Below are 25,359 nucleotides of genomic sequence, written 5' to 3' on the forward strand. Positions count from 1 at the left end.
GATTTTAAAATAAGATAGATCGTGATTAAAGAAATACATGACATTGTTGCCAATGAGCAAGAACGTATTATCAAATAAGCAACATCGATAATATGATCGATTTTAGAATTCAACAAAACAATAATCCCATTTCAGCATATGCTCTCGATTTCTTTTGTATACGAGTAAGATTTCATTAGTTTTTTTAGTTTGGTGTTTCTCAGTTGCCACATTTGGATTGGCCGATTGCAACAAATTCAGATGGCCATTAATTCAGCCCAAACAATTGAACTTTCTAAACATATATATTACATGCATTCTTTTAACACCATATAATAAATGTATTTCAAACCTAAATGCCTTAAATTTAGTTTCTGATTATATAGTAAAATATTTGAACCGCGTGATAACAATAAAAATGTATAATGAAAAAACAAAATTTTGTTTTACATAATTACAATTAGGTAGCATAAATATTTGTTTAAGTATTTCATTTTGTACACAAAGCAGATCCCTATCTAAAATATTATTAAATTATAAATTTTCATCTACTCTACGGTTCAAAATAGACGATGTTTAAGCAAGTTCTTGGTGTTTCAAATAGATAATGTTTTTTCAATGTAAGTTTTAAGTTTATCAAAAACTATGTGACCAATAATATTTTCTAGTTTATTTTGTAATTGGTTTAATAATTTTTAATTTATTTTTAATAATCTTTTAAAATAAAACACAATTTTTTTTAATAATTGTGCAATAGCTTAGAACTTCATGTATTTTGGAAACCAGAGAGTGTTTTTCTAATTGAATATATATATATTTTGTGTTATATACTTTCTACATGCCTGTTCTACCAAGGGGTGTAGCAAAGTTGTGTCCACATAAACTTATTACATGAAATACATATTTCACAAGGGATTTAAATTTGAAATCATACAGAAAACAACAAACAACAATTGTGAAATACTGTGTAATCTATCCTATTAAAAATGAAGTACAAATGAAAAATAACCCCTACTTCTTTTCAATATTTACCTCAGAATGCCACTGATTTCATTTAAATTTTTTTGCCTAATTAACTATGATAGATTTCACGTCTCAGTACAAGCCCATCACATTTTTTGTACTACAGTTTTATGGTATAGTTTAGCATATAAATTGTATTTTTACAAGATGTGTACTTTTTTTTATTTACACATTTAGCCATTGTATTTTTGATAAATTAATAACAAATGAGAATTTTTTTTTCAATAAGAATTGTTTAGATACATGAATAACATATTTAATACTTCTTTTTATTTAAACAATTAGCTATTGTTTTTATAATGGATTAAACAACCTTTTTCTATATTTCTTTTAATTTACAATTCTGTCGCTAATTTACAATTCTTTTTATTTACAATTATTTATGGTAAAAATAAAAACACAAACTGAAATATAAATAGTATATTATATAAAAAAATTAAAACAATATTATAACCTTATTTAGTTTAGTCAAATATAAAAATTTTAAAAGTTCAATTTTCAAAAAACAAATCATAAAAATTAATAATAATTAATAGAAAACTAATGCAAAAAATTAAAAATTTGAAACATGAATAAAATTATATCAGTTTTAAAAATAAAAAATGGACTAATTTAATTACCTAAACATTGTTTTGTCTAAAATAATCATAAAATAAAATTTAAATTTTTATATACATATTTCAAATCAGTCGACAAAAAAAAAATTTCAAATCAAAATAATAATTTAAAGTTGATTCATATCAAAAATTGATTTAAAATATGCATATATTCAAAATTTATTTTTACTAAAATATTTTCCAATAACCATTATTAAAAAAAATGTTTTCAATATTTATAAGAAAAATACAACAAAAGATTAATTTCATATAACAACTTAAATTGTGGTTTTTATATTTCACATTAAACTTTAAGAATATAATATATGTGATTATTTATAAGATGGTATATATAAAATACTATTAGTTATATCATTATTTATATGATGGACCAGTACAATTAATTATATTATGACATATATATGATACATAATAGTAACTAGGACTGGACGTTCAGGTATCTATCCCGGTTCGTTTCAGACCTGTTTGGGTTTTGGGTTTTCGGGGTCAAAGATTTCAGCTCCATTCATATATTTCTAAATTTCAGTTCGAATTATGACTAGGGCTGGACGTTCAGGTATCTATTTGGGTTCGTTTCGGATCTGTTTGGGTTTTGGGTTTTCGAGGTCAAAGATTTCAGCCCTATTCAAATATTTCTAAATTTCAGTTTGAATTATATTTGGATCTTTGCGGGTTCAACGGGTTCGGATAACCTATTTAAATTATTTTTAAAATTTATTATATATTTTGAATTTCTTAAAATCTATAAATAAAATAATATATTGTATATAAATCTGAATAACATATGTAAGAATACCTAAATTTAACATATAAATTGGTTTGGTTTAAATTTTGGATCAAAAATCAATAATTATTTTAATTTTTTTTTGGTGTTTCGAGTGTACTTCCACTATGTTAGAAATTTATATTTGACTATTTTTATATATTTTCAAGTATTTAAACCAACCTAAAAGTATTATATATATTCTGGATGTTTTTATATACATCAAAACTAAAAATAATTAATAATTAATATAAATATATAAATCTTTTTCGGATACATTTTGATATCCAAAATACTTCGGTTCAAATTGGTTATGGTTTCGGTTGTCTAAATACCAAAATTTTGAATAATTTGGATATTTAATCAATTTTAGTTCGAGTTTGGTGTTACTCTTTTGGATCGTGATCAGTTCGGTTCTTCATATTTGAATTTTTTATCAAGCTTTGATATTGACATAAAAATAAATAGCAATATATTTTTGAAATATACATCTGCACGGATGTGCGGATCAAAATGTAAATCTAGTTAATATTAGGATTTTTAACACTAAAACCCCTCAATTAAATTTGTTTTGGGTAAAAATCCTCAAACTAAGTATTTAACGAAATAATCCCCAAACTAACTTTATTTAATGAATTAAACTCTCACAAGTCATATCAGGTCATAATTACCAGCACTATTGGTAAATCTTTAATTTAGGGATTTTTACATTAATTAAACATAGTTTGAGGATTTTACCATTAAAATAAAAAAAAATCCAAAATTTAATAACATTATCTAAAAATTAGTAACTTTAATTTTCAAAATTAGCATTTTTTAATTTATATAGATATGTGAGTCTGATTTTTTTTAAATCAACACTTTATATGTCTAAATTAAAAATGTAAAAATTTAAAAATAGAACAAATTATCTAAAGATTTACCTGAATAAAAATTATCTAAAAATTAAATATGTAAGACAAGAAAATATACCAAAATTAAGTATTATCTAGTAACTTTAATTTTCAAAATTAGCATTTTTAAAAATTTCTATAAATATATGAGTCTGATTTTTTTAAAAAAAAATCAACATTATATATGTATAACTTTAATTATACATTTTTTATTTATACATATATGATGTTGATTTAAAAAAAAATCAGACTCATAGAAATTTTTAAAAAATTCTAATTTTGAAAATTAAAGTTACTAGATAAGATATAATCTTTTATTATATTTACTTGGGTTCTTACATGTTTAATGTATACATATATAGTGTTGATTTAAAAAAAATCAGAGTCACATATCTACATAAATTAAAAAAAGTTAATTTTTAAAATTAAAGTTACTAATTTTTAGATAATGTTATTATATTTTAGATTTTTATTTTTATTTTTTATTTTTAATGATAAAACCCCTAAACATGTTTACTTAATGTAAAAACCCCTAAACTAAAGATTTACCAGTACTACTGGTAATTATGACCTGATATAACCTCAGAGGGTTTAATTCATTAAATAAAGTTAGTTTGAGGGTTATTTCGTTAAATACTTAATTTGAGGGTTTTTATCCAAAATAAACTTAGTTGAGGAGTTTTAGCGTTAAAAATCTTTATTATTATAGTTGGAAACAAATAAACGGTGGTTGAGGGTAGGGTCCATGATAAGAATGAATGAAGGAGGTAAGTGACAACTAAATCTTTTTCAACAAAGAAAAAAAAGCAAGCGAATATGCATCCTTCACCGTCCATTCACTCTTTTGTTCCCTCCACTCCTTTTCTTATTTCGTTATTATATAATTAGTTATTACAATACACTGTGTACAATTTCATGGGCCTGACCATAAATATAAAGGTCTGAAGAATCAATTTCATTCATATATTAGACAGCTTGTTTCGGATCACGCGGCTAAAACTTTTCCCAACGGCTTCCTAGTGAATGGATTTGTTGTCCATGGTTGCACATTCAGTAGTCCAAAGTCTGATGCTAACTAAACAAATAAGTATTCTAGTAAATGTAATTGTGAGATCTAACTTTTTTTAACGTACCAATATTGTTAGAGCCAACACCAAGAAATCATGTCTTTTCTCAAATTCGGTACACAAACATGGAAACTATTGGAGCTCCGAGAACCAAGTTTTTTTGCCACGTTTTAAAAATAACTATGTTTTAATTCAACATTAACAGAAACACACAATACTGAAATGATACAATGTTTAAATTTCGTATATAATTTCAGAAGACGTTAAACCACTCTTGCATTTGCTCCTAATATTAGTACAAACTAGAATGTTAAGTTATACTCTAAATTATGTTTCCAGTCTGTAAAAGCATTCATGGAACTTCCCAAAGTGTAGAGTTTGATGTACGAACTTTCGAAGGGTTTAGATCGAGGGATTTTCGTAAAATGATTCATTGCCAGTGCACAAACTTGCTCATCTCCAGCCAGATACGATTGGGCATATCTTCTTATCTTATGTACATCTTCAGTCACATTACGTTGTCAGCCTATGCCAACCAGGGCCGTGCCTGATAGGAATCAGATTAAGCATTGGCTTTGGGGCCATTTGGACTAAATATTTTTTCGGGGTCAATTTTTGTAAAATTTCCTATGGTTCAGTGGTTGAGTTAACTATTACTACTGTCCAGGTTCCAAGTTCGAGTAGCTTTACACCTTTTTTTGTATTATCTTTTGTTTTTATCAGTTATTTGAAGTAAAAAAATTTATATTAAAACAAACTAAGGGGCCAAAATAAATTCTATGCTTCTAACCTAAAAAAAGTCAGGCACGGCTCTGATGCCAACCTCTTTAGCCTACAATCACTATAATGGAATGAAAACTATATGGAAATACGAGGTCAAAGGGTTATTCCTATAATTTGTAGTGGTGAGAATTTTACCTAGGTGAAATAAACATAAACATCGCAGAAAAACGTAATTTATAAAAATTTAATAAGTCTAAGTGATATTGGTAATGTACCTATCTATATTATATTAAAAGAGAAGTCATGATTTCTTTTATATGTAATATTTTAAAATTGACTCCTTTAATTTTTTTAATTAAGTGATTTTGTCTTTCTTTCAAGATAAAATGATCAATCATTTTTCATCTTCGAGCCACATATTAATTGTATCATTTCTTATATTCAGCAAAAAATCCAAGTGGTTAAATATGCATTTAACTTTTTAAATTTAATCACCAACATAATTGATTATAAATTCTTTATTCTATTAAAAACTAATATTACACTATGAAAGTATTTCAAGATTACGTCTTTCATCGTACCTATTCATCATACCTATGTGACAACTAAAATATAATCATGAAACTGAGATTAATATCATTCAGTTATATACCAATATAATTAGTTTGATGGTTTGAATCTATTAGAGCTATACAAACTGTGTGTTCATGTGGAAAAAAAACCTGTTTTGGTTACCTTGACCGATGATGACATTAATTTGGAAACTGAAATAGTCAACATTTCATATATTTCAAAATCTATTTTTTTAATACTTCAAGTTCTGATTATTTAGTTAATAATTATCTGAAAATTGTTAATGAAATATATTTTTATAAATAGAATAAACTAAAGATGATACCATAATAAACATATAAATAAAAATAAACATATATAAACTAAATTAAGTTAATAAATTATATCATCTTATTTAATTTTTACATAATTATATATATAAACATATATTATTTCATAAAATATAAAATGGTAATATATGTTGGACTTATAATTAATCTATATTATTAAAAGAGAAGTACCATTTAAAATTATCCTTTAATTTTTATTTACGCTATCATGCCACTAAAAGTTAAATAATATTACATATTTTAACGCTTTGTCTTTTTCACTTAAATTAATGTATTTTCCTAAATCAAATTTGAATTAAATACAGTTAATTCACTTCTCCATTAAATCAATATCAAAAGTTTTTATTTTATCAGATTCAAAAAATATTCATTTTTATTGGAAAAACAATTTATGGAAATTATAATATCAACTCTTCATTTAAAAAATATGAACGAAAAAGTATTATAAATTTAAACCGAAACACGATAAATATCCAAACAGATTTACCATTTTGGTATCTAGAGAATCAGAATAAAATCTGATCTGAACGAAATATTTCGGATAGTTAAATGTATTTGAATCTTTTTTATATACTTGAATATGTTAGCTACTTTTAGAGTTAATATCCAAGATATACGCTATTCTAAAGTTATCTAAAATATTTGAAATATAAAATATAGTCAAAATTAAACATCTAAAATAGATAAATAATAATCAAAAGACAAAAATACAGTTTCTTTTAGCAAAAAAACACAAAAATACGTAAGATATATATTTATTCTCCAACCAAATATTCACGTTAAACCTCTTTTTAATTTTTAGTTTAAGTATTTTGGTTTACATTACTCAAATTTATATGTTATTTTAAATTTTTAGATTTAGAGAAATTTAGTGTATATATAAATTTTGAAAATTTAAAAATCATTTAAACGGATTATCCGAACCCGAACCGAACCCGCAAAGATCTAAATCGAACCGGAACAAAAAATTATAAATATTCGAATGGAACTGGAATCTTTAAACACAAAATCTCAAACCAAAAAGATTTTAACTGAATTCGAGTGGATACTCAAATACTCACCCCTAGCTTAAACAATATAAAACGAGCAAATATTGCAAATACATCATTTAGTATAAATAAATAAAAACTAAAACAGAAAATTAATACTTGTGCGGTTGCACAGATCAAAATCTAATGTATCATTATTTTAATAATATTATTAAGAAATTTGTTTCTTATATATCTTATTAACTTTATTCTCGCATCAATTATAAACGTATTTGTAATAGCTTAAATTATCGTGTCTAAATATTTTATAGACTATGGTGACATTTTATACTTTCCACTATTTTACATCTCATATAATTAATTTAACATATGTAGGGATGGCAATTGGGCTCTTTCGTCCCATCCCGTCCCGAACCGCTCCAGATTCGGTTTCTGGCGGTACACGGCGGGCTTGTCCCGTGCGGGATGCGGTCCTCAAACTAGCTGCCTAATCCCGTACCACGAAATATGCAGGCCTTCGCGGGCCGTACCGCGGTACATCGAATATTACATTGCTTGTTTCTATATGCACAAACAAATATAGAGAAGAATTGAGTTTCAGCTTGGACATGGTTGAGCATACTCTTATAAGATCAATACATTAAGCTTATACAAAACAAATGTTTTTATTATCATTTATGATGGCTTAAAGAAACTCCACCGGTGCAGATCAGAGGCGTTTGGGAGACCGGAAACATCATCGACCCTGAAACCACCATCAACGTGTCTAAGCTCTCTCTCTCTCTCTCTCTCTCTCTCTCTCTCTCTCTCTCTCTCTCTCTCTCTCTCTCTCTCTCTCTCTCTCTCTCTCTCTCTCTCTCTCTCTCTCTCTCTTATTATTATTATTTTATTTTATGTATTATTGGGTAAAAGAATTTAAATAAAACTTTCTCATTTATCCGGCTGCCGCGCCGGGTCAAAGTCCAGTGCGGCGACTTACACGCGGCTTCAATAAGTAGGTCCATCATATACTTGGCTAGTTTCGTAATGATTAAGCCCCTTTTAGCCCATTAATACTCGGCCCAGTAAATTAAGCAACTAATCTTCAGTTGCTTTTGGTTCCCGACGGCTGGAAGGGAAATAAAAACAGAGACCAGTTAAAGTTGTTTGATTATTGTTTCTCTTTTGAGTATGCCTTCTTAAAAAAATACAATACCCCAGTTAAAGTTGTTTGATTATTGTTTCTATTTTGAGTATGCCTTCTTAAAAAAATACAATACCGATCAAAGGTGCGTTGAGCTAGTGGTTTAGTGTTTGGAGTATGTTCTATTGTACCTCTAGTTCGATTCCCGTTGGGAAGGATGCTTTACGTAATGTTATTGGTATTAGCACCGGCTGGTCCCGGGTTTGAAGGGATTATTTGGGCCGAAGGCCCAGACACCTCCTAGTTTACAAAAAAAAAAAATACAATACCGAATGTTTTTGTTTAATATATTTAGCTTTCTTATAATTGTTCCATTTTCATGTACCAGTGTACGTTGGTGATGTAATAAATTAATATATTAAGTTACTAGTTCTTTTATATGTTAAAATCAGTAAAATTTATTTTGAAATGGATGTAAAAGATATGAAATTATAAGAGTGGTGGAGTTAACCCCCACAAAAGAACAAAAGAATAAAAGAGGGAAAAGCATAACACAGAATCAATGTGGTCTCCTTTATTTAGAAGAACCATTACACAGATTCTTATTCTAGATTTCAGCACTTGAAAGCTCTTACCTTTTCTTTAAGAAATGTATATGCCATTCCATTTATAAATTAAGAGTATTTGATACATCCAATCTTTGAAGACATATATCCTTTATTTGCCTCTCTGCAAGAATATATGCGTTTAAAATACATCACTAATGATGGACTCGGCATATTTTATGAATGAATAGATAAAACTCTTTTAAAGTACAATTGTTCTTGCACATAAAAATTCATCTTGTTTATTTATTTTTGGATTTGAAAGTGGGATACAAATTCATATTTTGTTATAAGTAAATAAAACCATCTTGTGCGTGTATTTTTGTAATCGTCCATATGATATGGTCCATATCAAACATGAATATTCAAATATCAAACATGAATATTCAAGGGTTATCAAACATGAATCTGCAAAGGGTTTTTATCTAAAATATCATATCTAGAACAATTTTATTTTTGCCAAATATCTATAACAAATTAGATCATCTCTAGTTTCATTATATTGTTTACTCTAAATAAAATTAACTGATTCAACCCAACTCTATTTCTTATTTTATAAAAGAATAAAAAATGGGTTCAGTAATTTTTTTTTTCATTTTTGTTTATTTTTTTATTTTCTAATCTAGAATAGAATACCACGGAATTAAAACTGAACTCTATTATAGATTTACTCTATTTTTCTAAAAACAAAAAATGTAATTACATTATTTTGAAGAAAAATAGAGTGAACCATTAGAAATGATCTTAGAGTGTTAATAATCCATATTAAAATGCATGTTATTTTACAGCAACAAAAACCACTCATTTGTGGTTTTCCAGTTAAAAATTGGGTATTATTTACCTAATTTAGTAAGAACATCTCCAATTTATTACTTCATTTAAGCTCCAAATTGTGTAATTCCAAAATAGAGTTGTGTTTTACTCCAATGTATTACTCCATTTTTTATTCAATTTTTTTTTCAAAAAATTCTCTTTTTATTTATTTATTAATTATTATTAATATCATGAACTTATAAAATTTTAACAATTAACCCAACTATTTTATGTTTACAAAACTTCTATAAAATAAATTTATTTAAATAAACATTTATTATAAAAATAGAATAAATCATAAAATTATGTAAGATAGTATATTTTGTTTTAGTAATGATCATTAGAATATTTTTCCATAAATGACTGGCCAATTAATGTATTTTGTAATGAACCATGAGATTCTTGCTAGTAAAAACGAAACAAAACATTAAAAGATTCGATCCCAAATGAAAAGGAAATAGAAACTAGGAGCATTACATTTACAAGACCTATGCCAACAAATACATCTCTCTCTCTCTCTCCTCTCTCTCTCTTCTCTCTCTCTCTCTCTCTCTCTCTCTCTCTCTCTCTCTCTCTCTCTCTCTCTCTCTCTCTCTCTCTCTCTCTCTCTCTCTGGTGAAAGCAGAAATGGAGACTTAGGATTGCGGGTCTTCAAAATCCCGCGGTTTAACCCATCCCGCTTTTGGCCCGTCCCGCTTTGAGCCCATCCCGCTTTGAACCCATCCCGCTTTGAGCCCGTCCCACGAGGCCTGCAATTTTGCGGACTTATCAAATGGAGGCCTAATCCCGCCCTGCAGCAAGCCTTTACGGGCCAGGCCTCCGGTCCAGATCCTTGATTGCCATCCCTAAACATATGTGTGGACTTACATAGCTGTAGTTTTCCCCCATTTAAGTTTGTTTATTCCTAATTGATTGTAACCTGGAATTCTATTACATTGAATTTATTAATAAATTCATTTTGTTATCAAAAACAAAAATCTTAAATACGGTCAATAGTATATTTACAAAATTTGATTCCATCCAATCATTTTATTTGTCAAATAATACAATAGTTCCATTATATCTACATCTGGTTATAATAAAATACTTGTTTTAACTAACATAGTTATAAAAATTAATTAAATAGTTCACAACTCCATACAAAAGCCGATTATAATCTCAAAACATGTAAATAAGTTTTATAAGCATATAATTACGAAAATCTAATAAACATGTGAAAACTATGATACCGTCAAAATGAATTTTGCTATTTTCTCAATCCAAAGGAGAAATTTAGGTAAATATACCTAGTAAGAGTTTTAATTAGCGATTTACACATGATGTAACATAAATATACATTGTCATGCCTTTTGATACTGGTAAAGACGAAATTACCCTCTCTTTTGACAAAAAAAAACTGACACAGCAGGTGATGTGAAAAAGTGTGGCAGGACCGGTCCTTTTCGTAGGTCATATGCTAGATAACTTCTTCTCCACACAATTATTTCTCTTGATAGATGGTTTGACTTTTTAGGATAATTCTTCACCACATAATATCTCTCGCATTTTGTGCTTTTCAATAACATCTAAAAAAATTCCCTAATGTTTGTATTAAAAATTATATATTATAACCCAAAAGAAGTGATGAAAATTAAACGAACTAATAATGATGATTATAAAAACTTTATCCTCCGATGTGTACTGATTTATTAATTAAAATCTTAATATCCAGGAAAATGTTTTGGAGATGTTATCTTTAAGGAACAATTACCAGCTATTACAAAATCTTTATATATAAAGTAGGCTTTTTTATCTCTTTGGGGGGGGGGGGGGGGGGGGGAAATGCCATGTGGCATTTTCTTTAACCATTAAAACATTTTCTCAATTTATATTTAATGGGTTTTAATTGGTGTTAATTGTGAAAGGCATTGAATTTTTAAACTTTCTTTCATAAATGTCCACGAGTTTATAATAGTGTTTTGAATCCGATCCGGATCCGCGGTTGAACCGGTAGATTTGGTGACCCAATGTAAATCAGATTTTTTTTTGTCAGCAAAATTTAATTCATATTAATCGGATTTAGGTTTTGTAAAAAATCCAAAATTTAAGAACCAAAGAAAAAATATTTGATGGAATTGTAGTATTTTATAAAACTATTATTTTGATGTTTAAAAAACATTTTAAAATATTAACTTTAGTTTTTATATATTTATTTTCATTGCTAATATATATATATAAAGTAGGCTTTTTTATCTCTTTGGGGGGGGGGAAAATGCCATGTGGCATTTTCTTTAACCATTAAAACATTTTCTCAATTTATATTTAATGGGTTTTAATTGGTGTTAATTGTGAAAGGCATTGAATTTTTAAACTTTCTTTCATAAATGTCCACGAGTTTATAATAGTGTTTTGAATCCGATCCGGATCCGCGGTTGAACCGGTAGATTTGGTGACCCAATGTAAATCAGATTTTTTTTTGTCAGCAAAATTTAATTCATATTAATCGGATTTAGGTTTTGTAAAAAATCCAAAATTTAAGAACCAAAGAAAAAATATTTGATGGAATTGTAGTATTTTATAAAACTATTATTTTGATGTTTAAAAAACATTTTAAAATATTAACTTTAGTTTTTATATATTTATTTTCATTGCTAATATATTATTATATAATAAATTTAATTCATATTAATCAGCGGTTGATCATTTGACCCAACGACCCGGTAAATCGTCTGGTTTAGTATCCGAATCAAATTTCAAAACATTGCTTCACAGGGTTTCTTGGAATTTGATGTTGACGATGGAGAATAGGACCTCTACGATTCTTCTTCTTTAACACAATCGACGTAACCTTTCATGAATCCAGAAATCCCACTCATCCCACTCATCCCACTCTCTCATATTGAATATTTATTTAATTCATGCTTCCTTAGCTTCATTGCCTATGTATAGACGGTGTGAGAGCTCGGGTGGAAATCCCTTTACTTTTTCCATTTCAGATCATGTCGAAGTCCCAGTTTCATTGTTCAGAGTTAAAGACAAGCCGGTATAGAGATGTTGTTAATACTAGGATACAACAATTTTGGCAAGCCTGAAATGTTAAGAAAGAGGCAAGCTGTTGGGGTTGATATGTTGTTGTTTGATGGAAAGGTAAGAAGATTTGGTGAAATGTTCCACTCCGGTTAAAACAGAATTTGTCCATTAAATAGAGGAGTTTACCAAACATTTATATTTTTAAGCTAAAAAATATATTTAAATTTATCAAGATTCGTTGATATTTGCGAATAAGGGTAGACAAACAAGAATTTCGTTAACAGACGGACATAATCTTCCATTATAACAAAATTAATATAGAAAATAAATTTATGTTTCTTATTTTAAAATACATATTTTTAGAGGCCTTCAAACTAAACTAACACATACAACTCGCACCTCCATATTTAAAAAATAAACGTGGTAATCTGAAAAGTATATATTAATACTCATCAATTAGTTTACCAAAAATTGATACTTCACCCTTATTTTTTTTATAAAATTTATAAAATATGAAACTTATTCTATCTTTATATTCTTTGAACTACATATATTAGTACAAGTTTAATAGGTCATAAGTATTCTAATAATTAATAATATAAGTATGTTCTCTAAATAAAATGTCAACTTTGCTTTATTTCTAACTAAATTAACTTTGTTACGACTATCAGCTTTTTATTCTACTTTTATTAAATCAATTAGTAACAACCACTTATGTTATTTCTCTTTGAACTAAACAATTTTAAACAAAGTAATATACTACGTTCGTTAACCACTATCAAAAATATTAGAAAAATATCATTTTCTTTTAACATATTTTCATTTTCATATTTTTAACATATTTTCTTTACTAAAATCATATAATAAATTATAAATTCATGTAAGAATAAAACATACACACCCGGCGCGTAGCGCCGGAAAACCACTAGTATTAAATATGATAACATCTTTTATAAGATTAAGTGAGCTTCACTTTTTTGATAAAAATTAATGGTATCAGTTTACTGTTACAACAACAAATAACTAGTATTGATAATTGTAACGGCTAGTAAGACAAACTCATTTTAATAGTTATGTTTTGGATTAACCTAAAATATTATGTATTGTAGCATGTTTAGAAATGGTAATGTGAAAGACCCCACTGAACTGATAAAAGCCACGATAGCTGGTATTAGGTAATGTAACATTCATCTATACAAGTATCCACTAGTCAAATATTTATATTAATAGCTATGTCTTATGTTAACAACTAAGAATTTATGTTATAGTAGCCGAGCAAATTTACAGTGTTACCGATTAAAAGTACCACCCATATAAAAAGTTTTTTACATAAATCATTTAATCAACTTACAAAAGTTGTCAAAAGCTCAATCAGCTGTCATAGTTAAAGCCACAAATAATTAGAATAACTGGGTTGTAACTGTTACTTGGGGCATTGCCAATTCAGAAAATCATATCTTATATAAATCTGCCTAACTGTGTTACCAAAAAAATAAATCTTCCAAACTAGTTTTAAACATCGCCACCGTATATCATAATCGTAAACCCTTATGTACATTATTAGCTAACTAAACCACACTTGTTTAAGAAGGCTTCAGACTCGAAGACTTGGTAGTTTTAGAAATGATAAAAGTGAAAGAAAGTTCATATTAACTGCTAAAAGCACACTTACTTGTTACTACAAAAGTGTAACAGTTATTAATACAAGTATCACCATGTTAATATTTATATTAACAGCTACGTCTTACATTAACAACTATACTTATATGTTACATGTATAGATAAAGATTGCATTATCTAATAGCATTTAAATATGTTCATATTAATTGCTAAAAGCACACTTACCTGATACTACAAAAGTGTAACAGTTATTAATACAATTATTCACCATGTTAATATTTATATTAACAGCTACGTCTTACATTAACAACTATGCTTATATGTTACATGTATAGCTAAAGATTGCATTATCTAATAGCGGTTAAATATGGCCAATTAACTTTTACATCATTTACTATCAGTTAATTGCTCCTTTTACAGCTTAAATAACTAGTGGTGGTTATTGTAAGTGTCATCCAAAGTCCTACATACCCTATGGTGAAGAAATCTATCTCTTCGGCCTGTTAATTTTAGATATTTCAATATAATGTCATGACGAAAAACTGGATCAAAATATTGTAAGGATAATTTGCAAATGTATATTATTAAAGGCTAATAAAAATTTTAACGACTACACGATTAGGTGGCAGTTAATTTGCATGAAGATATTGGTTATCATAAGAGTCTACCAAATATTTAACGATTAACATAACTGTAAAGATTAGATCTGGGCGTTCGGTCGACCGATCGGTTTCGGTTCGGTTAAATCGGGTGTTCGGACTTTCGGATCTTAGTATACAAGTACCATTCGGTTTTTCCAAAATTTCGGTATGGTATCGGTTCGGAATCAACCGGGTTCGGATCGGTTCGGGTGAAGCAAACAAAATCCGATAGAATCCGATTACACTTTGGGACCGGTCCGGTTTCGGTTTTAACAACCAAATACAATCATATATAACCAAACAAATCGAAAAATACCAAACTAAACCAAAATTAACCGAACATTCAAAAATTGCATTCACACAAACATGAGTTTAAACAAGAAATTACAGAAAAAATGAAAAATGAAACAGAAGACATGCATATAAAAGATGAGTTAATGAAAAAAAAAAGCGAATTAAAAGATGCAAATAGAAGAAGTTTTTACTGATTCCAATTAACTAATTTTTTTCCAGAAGAACCGAAGAAGAAGAAGAAAAACAAAAGAACTTGTGATTGATTTTGATTCTTCTAATTCTCAGATAAAGCAGGAGAAAGAGAGACAAAGAGATTTATAGTTCCACTTTATTATTATATAAGATTGAATAAAAAAACTTTGTCCTTTTGGGATTTACGGTTTGGTAGCTGAATTAGGAACAGGTGGAGAGGAGGATACATGGAAATTATATAACTGTATATAGCATAAACTATATAGGTCGGTTTAGTTCGGTGTTTAGTTTGGACCTCGGTTTACAACCGAACCGATCAGATAACCGAAAACCTAAAGGTTAAGACCCATTCGGTATTTAGCAAGGATCCGCTACCGATCCGAACCCGCTACTTCGGTTCGGGTAAGAGTATGGACTTCGGCTACAGTTATTTACGCCCAGGCCTAGTAAAGATAATGTGCAAATAAATTGTAAGTTAACTTGTATGTTTTAGAAGAAGAGGAAATAGAAAAGACTGAAAATGAATAAGAGAAAAGAAAATAAGATAAAAGGGGAAGAGGGATAGGTAGTAGGCTGCAACCACTGACACAACTATGATCATGCTGGTCTGGAAGCAGACTAGTTATAGAGTCAAAATTGGAATAAAAAAATTAATATCAAATCATGGGTAAATAACTAATTAAGAAGCAAATTATCTCATTTTTATGGTTGATATTTAATGCCAGAGAGAATAATAGGCATTTTCATGAGTTGTTTTATTTAAAAGAAATATTTTTAACATAATGCATTCTCAAAATAGCCAACGAAAAAAAAAAGCCAACTGACCAAAAGGTCCAAAACTTCTCTCATGTTGTCATAGGAGGCTTTCACATGATATATCACTATCAACCAATCACAGAACATCTTGAGAGGAAGATTTCTTTCTTTCTTTCTTTTTTTGTCAAAGAGAAGAAAATCACTTGCACGTACACTACACATAGGACACTCACTTTCCTACTTTATTCATCATTTTATTGATGGAAGTGCACTATATTATTTAATGTTTTTGTTGTTTAATAATTTTTATATTTATATTATTTGAAATTGATAAATAATTATTTTACCACATTTTGATATTATTTTTATTAAATTATCGTAATTATATGTTTATAAAATCTGTTTACATTTATATTTTTTAGCTTACAATATTATACATGTATTTATTTTATATAAAATACTATATTAAAAATTACAAAACATTAATTATGAAAATAACATAGCAAATCTATATATTTATTTTAATAAAAAAATATTAGTTAGTAATACAGGACTATATTATAAAATAAAAAAAATAAAAAAATAATTTTAAATTTGGTAAATTTAATAATATGAAATATAACTAAACTAAAAATTATAAACAATATTTTAAAATAAAATAAATGATAATAATCATTTAGTGATTTCTTATTTCAAAATAAAATAAAATATAAATGTTCTATGAAATTTTATAAAATTTCTATGATATTTTATTTTTTTACAACATAAAAATAAAAATAACATAAAAATGATGGGGAATTTTCAAAAATACCACTTTCAAGGTACCATTATTCATCTTTACCACCACTAAAGACACATTTTCAAAAATACCTTATTTATTGAAATGGTAAAAACTCTTATATCTTTGTTTTTATATGCTTTTCAAAATTCTAATCCCAAATTCTAAATCCTAAACCACTAATTCTAAACCCTAAACCCAAAATCTTCAACTCTAAACCCTAAACCCTAAACTATATACCCTGAATTCAATATCCTAAACCCTAAACCCTAAAGTCTAAACTATAAACCCAAAATCCCCAACTCTAAACCCTAAATCCTCAACTCTAAACCCTAAACTATATACCTTAAACTCTAAAACATCAAATCTAAATCCTAAATCCTAAACCTTCAAATCTAAACCCTTCATTAAAAATAGTGGTAAAAGTGGTTAGTGTAAATATGAAAAGTGGTACTATGAAAATGGTATTTTTGGCAATTTCTCAAAAAGGATAATAATAATTTAGTGATTTTCTACGTGAAAATAAGATTAAAACATTTCAATTATGGAAAAATATTTTAAAAATATAAATAATACATAATATTTATGTTTAGTTGCAAATTTAAACTGATTAATAATAATAATTGAATTTTACTAGAGAAATTGTCAAAAATACCATTTTCATAGTACCACTTTTCATATTTACACTAACCACTACTTTTAATGAAGGGTCTAGATTTAAAGGTTTAGGATTTAGGGTTTAGATTTGATGTTTTAGGGTTTAAGGTATATAGTTTAGGGTTTAGAGTTTAAGATTTAGGGTTTAGAGTTAAGGATTTAGGGTTTATAGTTTAGACTGTAGGGTTTAGGGTTTAGGATATTGAATTTAGGGTATATAGTTTAGGGTTTAGGGTTTAGAGTTGAAGATTTTGGGTTTAGGGTTTAGAATTGGAGGTTTAGGAATTAGAATTTGGGATTAGAATTTTGAAAAACATATAAAAACAAAGATATAAGAGTCTTTACCATTTTAATAAATAAAGTATTATTGAAAATGTGTTTTTAGTGGTGGTAAAGATGAATAATGGTACCTTGAAAGTGGTATTTTTGAAAATTCCCCGTTTTACTATTATTCAATGAATATAATAAAATATGTATATAAATTTTTGGTGCGATAAATTTGGTGGGATTATGTCATTTTGGTGTTCTATTGGAGATTAAATTTATACCAAATTGGTGTTTTGGTATCTCGTTAGAATTGGCCTTATTTTTTACAAGCGGAAATGGAGTCACATTAACACTAGGAGGTGTGTATCTACGAGATGCAAACAGTAAATTACATTACCATAAGATAAATTTATGTCTGTGATGTAATCGGTATAGTTGTCTCACATTAAAAGGTTAAGTGGGGAAAGATCTCACTATCAATTAATCGAAGAAATATATAACCAAAGATCAATTAGTTAAATGTAATGTAAACGAGAAATCAATCAACCAAAGTTATTTTTCTGAGTATACTTCGAACAAGAACTATAGAGTATTAACGTATATCCGTGTTTATATTCCACCAACCATTGTAGTCAACATAACTCATTGCATGTTCTATGGAGACTAGTAGAATTTATTTTACATGTGTTTTATACTGCTTCCTTCAATTTCAATTTATTTGATGTTTTTTTAAAAAAAATACAAATTAAGTAATGTTCTCACTATTTTAGATAAAAAGATCAATATGTTTTGACATATATAGCTGACTACATAATACTGTATTTTCCTTATTGATTGGATCAATTTCATTTAATGATATTTCTATGTAACCAAAATAAATTTTATAAAATTGACATTTTTAAATTGGCATTTTTAACCTTACACACAAGAAACTATACTATACTACCAAAATGCATTTGAACTGAGCGTCTTATATGTCGTGTACGTGCCATCAATAATAAACTGGGACTAGTTCAATCAATTTACACCAGTAACAATGAAACAAAGAGAATAATTACAGATTTGATAAAAAAAAAAGAGAATAATTACAGAAAAAAGAAAGAAAAAACAAAAAGAGTTATCATTATATTAAAATATACTTTTATTTGGAATAAATTATAAATATAACAGTTGACAAAAAAAATTATAAATATAACATAGTTGGAATATATATTTTATGTACATCATATCATCTGAAGAGTGAAGATACATGTTGCATTACAATTTTTCAGTGTTCGGTTTTTAACACACAAAAAAAAAGCGAACGCGTCGAATCTTTTTCATGATTCCGATTAAAAATGATTACATCTGGAATTGTTCAATCAAGTGAGGAAAACGAGTTTGTCTAATCTTAGTAAATCTAACATTGAAATTTGACATACAGTTGCTTATAGAATCAGTAATTACTAGAAAGCATTGCATTTGAATATTTTAAGTTAACTATACTCGTTTCTTACGATATCTGTCACTTCTCAAAGATAATAAGTAAATAAGAAACATCAAATGAAGGTTCAATGGTTTTTGCTTTATATTTTAATTGGACCGAAGATTCTCCAATCTATTACCTACCCAGTGCTGCCCCTGGACGGGCGGTCGATATATTGGATTAAAAATGAAAATGATGTATCGCAAACAGCAAAGATACATTTGACATCGAACGGTCCAGCTTCTCCTTCTTTTTGCTTATTGTTTTTTTTTTTTTTTTTGACTAAAGGCTTTCATATTAATGCATGAGAAATAAAATAGTTTACAAGCCCATTAGGCTATAGTTAATGGCAAATGCCATTGCACATCCACATATTAAACCCAAATAGTTAGCTGAAGCCCAAAAAGAACCCACATAGTTAACCCACATAGTTACCCAATTGAGAAAAGTGATCGACGGAGACCCCAAGAGATCGCTAGTTTGCAGAGCGATCTCTTGGGGTCTCCGTCGATCACTTTTCTTATTGTTTTGATGCAAAAAAATTGGTTCATCGAGAAAATTATACTCCCTCCGTTTCATATTAAGTATCGTTTTAGAGAATTTTTTTCGTTGCAAAATAAGTGTCGTTTTAGAGTTTCAATGCAAAATTTATTAATTTTATTCTCCATTCTATTTTTTTATTGGTTGAATTGTATCGATAATAATATTTTTATATTGAAAATATGCAAAATTAAATACTTTCTTAATCCGTGTGCACAAGTCTAAAATGACACTTATAATGAAAAAGAGGGGGTATTAATCTTTTCCGAAACTTCATACACTTGCCGACAAATAAAACCTTCATCCACTAGTAGGCCTGGGCACGGATCGGATATTCGGGTTTTTGAAGGTATTTGTGGTTTGCTTCGAATGTTACGGATATCTGATTTTTCGATTTGCTTTGCTTCGGAAAAATACGGATATTCGGAAAAACGGATATCCGGAAAATAAATAAATATTTGCGGATATTCGCGGATACTTACGGATCTCTCATTTGTTTTGATTAATACAAATAATCTTAAAAATTTGATACAAATTTGTTTTGTAAAATATATTTTTTGCATGATATAAAAGATAAAAATTAAAAGAAGTAGTGAATCTTCATATTTTGTAAATTTTTAAACTTAGTTAAAATTACAATAACACAAAACTTAAGAAAATTTATAATTATCATAAATATTTTCTCTTCCTTTTATGTAATACTTTTATATAAGTAATAATATGAATAGAATCTATCAAATAATATATTAGAATAATAATTATATAATTTTATACATTTAAAACTTTAAATATAATCAAAATATACATGTATTTATATATTGACGGATCGGATCGGATATTCGCTTCCCAAAATTTTAATATTTGTGATTTGCTTCGATTTTGACGGATATTGAATTTTAGTATTTGCTTTGCTTCGAAAGCTTACGGATATTCGGAATTTTCAGATCGAATAGTAACGGATAACGAATTGAATCAAATTTAACGGATAAAATGCCCAGCCCTATCCACTAGGGTCTCTCGTAACTTGCACTAACATTTCATAACTACTCACAAAAGCCCACGAGTCTTACCATTGGCCACAATATTTAAAATACGTATATACATGTAATTTATATGCGTAGAGACAACAAATCCATGTGGATACACCATACATACGATCATAAACATGAACAGCTATGTTTTCTTCAAACGGTCGATAACTGGCCACGCTTGAACCGGCCTATTGGAGAGGGCAAACAGTGCGCCCGCGCCAAAACCCACAACAAATCTAGTTTTTTAAATAACATTAAGGGTTCATATATATATATATATATATATATTTATTAACAATAAAAACTCAGATTTGTTTTGGTAATTATAGTATTAATTTTAGACAATATCTAATGATATAGTAAACTAATTTTTTATTAAAAATATTAAAAATACAAAAAGAAAAAATAAATTTAGTTAATTTGTTTTAGATTTTTAGTATTTGATATCTAAATATAATATCAAATTAAATAATTTTAAGACCTAAAAATTATTTTTTTGTCCAACGACCTTTCAAAATGTTAAACCGACCCTCGAAACAATTATTGTAAAAGTTTGAAAGTATCCATTGGGAAAGCTAGTAAGATATTATATATTTGGGTAGGGTTTAAATTTTTGTTTATACAATTTTTTGATGAGTGTGAGATTTCGAGAACTTCCAATCTATTGCAAATATATATAATCATCTTTTTGTCATCAATAGAATAAATCATTACCAATTAGTATTTATGAAAATATAAATTGGATATAATGACTGTTCAAACCAGAATTTTGGTATTGTTTGGGTTCAGATGTTTTTCTTCGTTTGTTGTAGAAAAGAACAATGTTTTAAACCCAAATTAATTACTGGATTATACAACAAACCAATTTTTAAAAAATTAATTTGGAGATATCCCGAATTTTTGAAAAGTTCAAATTAATTATAGGGTTATACATTTAAGTTTATCAATCTCTTATATTAATGTTTGTCCTTTCCTTTTCCGGTTTATTTAATGTGAATTCCTAAATATTTTTGTTTTTTCCGTTTAATTAATACATTTTCCGTTTTTTCCGTTTAATGTGTTACCTTTTATGATTCTTTGTCTTTTTCTATTTAATTAATGCATTTCCAAAATCAAATTCTAAATAAAAAATTTGGCAACAATAATTAATAAACCTAATTTATAGTATTCATTTTTCCTATTTTATTATATATGTGTGTATGTTTGGAAATAATTAATAAATCTAGTTTTAAATATTTAATGAACAATATTATTTTTAAATTTATGTAATTATATTTTTATTATTTATTAGTAATAACTAAAAATAAAAGTCACATTAAAATAATCATTTATATAATATATAAATATATTATGTCACATATATTTTCATATAAATAATATCACAATGTGAGTTCAGTATGATAAATGTTGAAAATATAAAATATATAGCACCATATATTTTAAATAATATATACAACAATTTTATTAAACAATATCATAAATTTTTATCCATAAAAAATTAAAATAAATTTGTACAGATATACATATCATATTCTAAAAGTATGGATGATACAATTGATGAGTTATATAACAAAATAAAATTACTCAATATAAACTTTAAATTATTATGTTTATAAATGTCATATAAACAATTATTTAATCGGGTAAATTTTTAAAATATATATTATCACTTATAAAAATAAATACTTATTATAAATTTAGATCACATTCCTAGCTGTTTTAACTAATTAAAATTTTGTAAAAGTTCTATACTTTTTGAAAAATTTGCTACGTGATTTAAAATATTCTCAGAATACATGCACTTTCTCTATTTTGAAAACTATGGATACAACTATACAAACTGAGTATTCTATGGAATAAATTTCCAATAATATTTTTATTTTCTTACAAATGTTATAACTAATGTATCAATTTTTAATACTATAATAATTCCTTTTGTATATGTTTCCTACTTTTAATTCAGAAATTTATTTTCTAGATATTTTATACATAAAACTAATTATATAAATGTTTGATTTGTTTATATGATCTAATTATACAAATATTTTATTTGTTTATATGATATCCAATAAATATCGATCATACAACGCAAAAAAAGTTATTCCATATAGTTAAGCATATTATTATTTTCAATATGTTATATTAGTACATACATTGCAAACCATGTATAACATTTAGTATAAACCAAGAAAAAAAATGAAAACTCTAGTTTAAGTTAATATTACTGGAAAAAAGTAGTATGTTAAGTCAATGAAAGGGAGGTGTTTTCCTTCGAGCCAATGGAAATAGAATAATTTTATAATTTACATACAAAATAAATAAAATTATAAGGTTATTTTGGACAGAATCATTTTGAGATTAAAAACACAGAACGGTCAAGGTTTTAATGGTGAGCTTAATACAGACATAAAAAGTAGAATCATCTGAACAGCTTCTGTCTCTTCTTTACCTTTGTGTTCCTCTCTCTCTCTCTCTCTCTCCCGATCTATCTTCTGGACAGCTTCTGTCTCAAGAAAGATGTCACGCAGCTGCTCGCAGTGTGGAAACAACGGCCACAACTCTCGCACGTGTCCGACGGAAACATCCCCCGCCACCACCGCCGGAGAAGAGAAAGGAATCATGCTTTTCGGCGTCCGCGTCACGGAGGCTTCACCGTCGTCGTCTTTCAGAAAAAGCGTCAGCATGAACAACCTATCACAATACGATCACAAGGCTCACGACGCAGACCCCGTCGACGACGGTGGTTACGCCTCAGACGACGTCGTTCACGCCTCCGTCAGAACCCGCGAGCGCAAACGAGGTTCCGTTTAACTCAACCGTCTCTTCCAATTTAAATGAAAAAAATCTCAAAAAAATAAAATAAATCATGTAAGTTTCTTGAATCTTGATTTTAGGGACTCCATGGACGGAGGAGGAACATAGACTCTTCCTCACAGGGCTGCATACGGTAGGAAAAGGAGACTGGAGAGGAATCTCAAGAAACTTCGTCAAGACACGAACACCGACACAAGTCGCGAGCCATGCTCAGAAGTACTTCCTCCGCCGTACGAACCAGAATCGCCGCCGTCGCAGATCCAGCCTCTTCGACATCACTCCCGACATAGCACTAGGATCCGTCTGTCCGATCCCTCCGTCGCGGAACATGGCTGATTTGAATCTTAACAAGAAAACAACGGCGGCGCCGGAGATGTTTCCGTCGTTGTCGATGAATCTACCCTCGGCTTCAAACGAACAGAAGGCACGTGGCTCACGTGCCTCGGTCTTTGAGACGATGTCGAGTAGTGGGGATAGTATAATGGGAGTAGCTTGATGAAGAAGAAAATGTTTTTTTAAGAAAGAAAAGAATCGTTTGATTAATATTGTTAAGACTAAGATCTGATTATGATTTAATGTGAGATTGGAGAAGATTACTTTAGGCTAATTAGATACAACTGTTGATTGGACTCGGCTAAGTTTTAATTAGTGTGTACATGTTTGTATTGCCCTTTTGGGGGAAGGTTTGTGGTACGATATATGTTTGATGCGGTAAAACAGCAGGTAGTCTTTATGTGTTGATTTGGTCAAGAAGACTTTTGTGGAAGTGTAGTTTGGGACAGACTACTACTTCAAAGAAACTATTTGACAGCATGGTTTTGTTCTATTTTTTCTAATAATATAAATATGTTTTCTGATCTCTGAATCAGAAAACATAAATTTAAAAATTATTATTAATGTCAATAGTTTCTTAAATTTACGGTCGACCCTACATAGAAAACATTTGTTTTGGCTCCAAATTTTATTTGGCATGTGTGAAAACAGTTGACCCCTAATCATCTAAAACAATTATCTACATATATATATATATATAGTTTGACTCTTAAACCATAATCCTTTTTAGTCCTATAAATTCATTTGTTCCTGCGTGTTAGTTTTGATGCTTGCAGTAGATATAAAATTTTAATTATTGTTTCTTGCAAAACTTAAATAGTTTGTTTATTTGTCTAATAAGAAGGTTAAATGTATCTGATATGCTTTTGTATCTTTGTTGGTAGACTTTTCCAGGGTTTTGCCGTCTTTTTCGGCATGTGTGAGTTGATTTAACGTCACATTCATGAACTGAACACAGTTATTTTACTATTAGTACAATACATATTTCATTTTATTATTTTGTCTGACGTCATTTTTTATTTTATCGATTTATTAATCTACATGGCCTGTCGCCTGTGTTGGAATATTTTAAATATACATTGATTTTTTAATTTATAATTAAAAACACCAATTACAACGAGTTTAACTCAATATGACTTTATTAGATCTCTAACAAACATCAACAACACAACACCAAAAACAACATCAAACCTACATAAAAAAAACACAAGCTGCAACAATATACGTGAAAGAATACAAAAGGGATACGAAGACCAAGACCCAAGCAGGAAACAAATCTCCATCCCTAAGAGAACAGTTAAGGACTCAAGAAACTACATCCAAAACCAGCATCATTAGAGCATTATTAGAGTATGCGCAAGGGAGCGAGCCTCTGTCCGTTTCTCATGTATAATATTAAATTCTCTATTTATGCTTTAACTGTTTCAAATTAATTGAGTTATTGTGGAGTTGACAGGTGTAAATT

The 25,359-nt window shown here is 28.1% G+C and overlaps 1 protein-coding gene across 1 annotated transcript; it reads left to right on the forward strand.

Annotated features, from left to right (window-relative positions):
- Positions 1–23,111: 23,111 nt before the first annotated feature.
- On the forward strand, positions 23,112–24,300 carry LOC108827384 (transcription factor KUA1). Its single transcript, XM_018600773.2, has 2 exons — positions 23,112–23,547; positions 23,642–24,300. The coding sequence occupies exons 1-2, from the start codon at positions 23,265–23,267 to the stop codon at positions 24,055–24,057; spliced, it is 699 nt and encodes a 232-aa protein (XP_018456275.2). The 5' UTR covers positions 23,112–23,264; the 3' UTR covers positions 24,058–24,300.
- Positions 24,301–25,359: the final 1,059 nt, after the last annotated feature.

Source organism: Raphanus sativus, chromosome 2 (assembly GCF_000801105.2).
Source record: "Raphanus sativus cultivar WK10039 chromosome 2, ASM80110v3, whole genome shotgun sequence".
NCBI classification, from domain to species: domain Eukaryota; kingdom Viridiplantae; phylum Streptophyta; class Magnoliopsida; order Brassicales; family Brassicaceae; genus Raphanus; species Raphanus sativus.